We start from the raw sequence: 3190 nt of genomic DNA on the forward strand, positions 1-3190 counted from the left end.
AAAAAAAATAGAAATTTGTGTTTTGGGTTTTTTGTTGTTAGAAGTTCTATACCATTATTGTTATTTAATGTTGCTTTAAGAGTTTTGCGTAAAACAACGAGACAAGTGAAAAAAATGTACAAAAATTTATATGTTTTCAAAAGGATAAAATGTTTTATATACAAATATCAAATGATTAGAATTAATCCTATCTTGGAGATATTGTAGGTTCAGTTCCAGATTATACAGTTTTCAGTGTAGTGAATTAAGAAACATTTATTTTATTTAATTTTATTTATTTTTAATTTTGTAAATTTTTTTGGAGATAGATTCTCACTCTGTCACACTGGGTAAAGTGCTGTAGTGTCATAGCTCACAGCAACCTCAAATACTTGGGCTCAAGCGATCCTCTTGCCTCAGCCTCTCAAGTAGCTGACATTTCAGGCATCTGCCACAACACTGGCTACTACTTTCTATTTTTAGTAGATATGGGGTCTCTCTCTTGCTCAGGTTGGTCTGGAACTCCTGAGCTCAGGAGACACACCTGCCTCAGCCTCCCAGAGTCCTAGGAATATAGATGTGAACCACCACGCTTGGCCAAACAATTTTTTATAAGTGTGGAACTTGTAAAAAAATTAAAAACCTAGAAGTTATAACAATAGTTATTTATATTTAAAAAAAAAAAAAGATGTCCTGATAAAGAGAACACATCCTCCTAAAACACTGAGAGAGAATAGAGGGAAAGATAGGGGGGAAGGGTTTCCCAAGACTAACAGAGTTTATGGACATCTGATGGTGTTACTTCAAAGAAGTAGAGAAATTGAGTTTCTCATTAAAGGGTATTGAGAAGAATCAATTGTAGAAGCTATCCTACTTCTCTTGTACAATAGAAAAAAGTATTTATCACAGGTTAGGTTTTTTCCTAAATAATGTATTTATTAAAAATTAATTTGTGTTAATATTTACAGGAATGAAAAGTGGCAATGAATACTAGTATCTCATAACCTTTTCAAAAAGAGCCATTATTAACAGTTCAGCGTTTCCTTCTGGCCTACATCCTGTGCAAAACATTATTGCTGACACCATAGTTTATACCCAGTTATAACTCTTTAATTTTTAAATCAGCATTACACTCATTCCCCATTTTATTGCAAATATTTAATAAGCATCATTATTGACAACTAAGAGTCCATCATGCTGATTCTTGATTGCTGACTGTACGAAACTATATGGGACATTTGGATGATTTCCTACTTTTCATATTTATAGATGATAATTTGGGAGAAATCTTGTGCATGAGACTTTTTGGATACAGTGCTGGCTTTTAAATTAGGTCTCTTTGTAGCTAAATAGAGGTATGTTTTGTTTGTCCCTTGGCGTTAATATGACAATATTCTCAGAGAGGCTTGCATAAAAGTTAAATATAAAAACATCGATTTTCTTTTCCTTTTTTAACCATCCTTCTATAAATTATTGTTTTATTTAGTATTAAAAAGGTTCAGAAGGAAGTGAAAATCATTTTGTAAAATAAGCCCTTAAGAAGCAAGCAATTACAGTTATTTTTACATGAGCTAATCAGTATCTTTTTAAATGTGTAATCAAGTGGTATCTATAATTATTTGAGCCACTTGGTTCATGAATACAATTGAATCTAACCAAATTCACTTGTTTCGTTTCTGATTCCTTTAGAGCTTATCACTAAGAGTTGATTTTTGTCCCTCCCCCACCCACAACAGCTCAGTTTTGGAGGAATTCCAGTACCAGGCAAACCTGGGACCTTTTTAAAGAAAAACTTCCATGGATGTATTGAAAACCTTTACTACAATGGAGTAAACATAATTGACCTGGCTAAGAGACGAAAGCATCAGATCTATACTGTGGTAAGTCAACCCATCATTTTTGTCTTGATGATTACATTGGGGTAAGTCTCTCTGTAACCACCTGCCCTGCACCTGTTGATAATATGTTTGTCTGATGCCCTTCAAGTGCTCTTTAGCCTCCTAGGTGACCCTGGAGAACAGGAGGAACAGTGGGAATTGAGTCCCTGTAAATCACATTATTGAGAGAAACATGTGCATTAGAAGCATCCATAGAATTCCATTTTCCTGGCTGTGGGATGCGTTCAGCTGTGGGTAGGGTTTGTAGTCTATCCTTGGATAATATCAATTTCTTTTTTACCTCAGGGAAATACAACAGAACCAGATTTGGTTACATTCTATAGGTTAAGAATTACATATTTGCCTACTTATTGTTAATATTAAAAATAAGGCACTTTAATAAGGAAGGTTAAACTTTAAACTTTTAGTGTTTTTGAGATTCCCTTTGCAGCATTTATCACACTGGCTAATGAAATGATCTTCTAATTAATTGATATTTGTCTTCCTTAATAGACCATGAGTTTCACAAGGGTCAGGATGGTGTTTTCTTTTTTCCTACTACTTCCACAATCCCTAGCAGAGTGTCTCACACATGGTGGGTGGTTTCAAAATATAATTGTGGACTTTTCTATTTCTCCTTCCAGTTCTACCCATTTTCACCTCATATTTTATAGTTTTGTTGTTTGGCACACACACATTTACTATTGCTATGTGCTCTTGGAGGATTAGCCCTTTTATTACTATATAATGTTATTCTCTGCCTTGGATGGTTTTCTTTGTTCTAAAATCTACTTTATCTGATATTAATATAGCCATTTTATTCTCTTTCAGTTAAATTTCCATGATAAAAAATTTCCTATCCTTTTGTTTTTAACCTGCCTAGATAATTATATGGGAAGCGAGCTTCTTGCAGACAGCTAATAACTGGGTCATATTTTTTAATACACTCTTCCACCTTCTGTTATTTATCAATTTTAATTAATTAACTAATTTTGTGGGAGAGTCTCACTCTTTCACCCTGAGTTAAGAGCCATGCCTTCAGCATAGCTCATAGCAACCTCAAACTCTTGGGTTCAAGAGATCTTCTTGCCTCAGCCTCTGGAGTTGCTGGCACCAGTCAAGGCATCTAGCTAGAATTGCTATTTTTAGTAGAGCTGGAGGTCTCACTCTTGTTCAGGCTCATCTTGAACTCCTGAGCTCAAGGGGATCCTCCCGTCTCAACCTCCTGGAAGCTTAATTGGTGTATATAGAACATTAACATTTAATGGGGCGGTGCCTGTGGCTCAAGGAGTAGGGCACCAGCTCCATATACCAGGGGTGGCAGGTTCAAGCTC

The 3190-nt window shown here is 35.2% G+C and overlaps 1 protein-coding gene across 1 annotated transcript in view; it reads left to right on the forward strand.

Moving 5' to 3' along the window:
- CNTNAP5 (contactin associated protein like 5) overlaps positions 1-3190 on the forward strand; it is an 801226-nt gene that overhangs the window by 388701 nt on the left and 409335 nt on the right. Inside the window, exon 7 of the mRNA XM_003792647.1 lies at positions 1716-1856. Within this exon, the coding sequence (XP_003792695.1) occupies positions 1716-1856 (141 nt within the window). The remainder of the gene's footprint in view (positions 1-1715; positions 1857-3190) is intronic.

Source organism: Otolemur garnettii, unplaced genomic scaffold (genome assembly GCF_000181295.1).
Source record: "Otolemur garnettii isolate 467f Iridium unplaced genomic scaffold, OtoGar3 scaffold00059, whole genome shotgun sequence".
Classification (NCBI taxonomy): domain Eukaryota; kingdom Metazoa; phylum Chordata; class Mammalia; order Primates; family Galagidae; genus Otolemur; species Otolemur garnettii.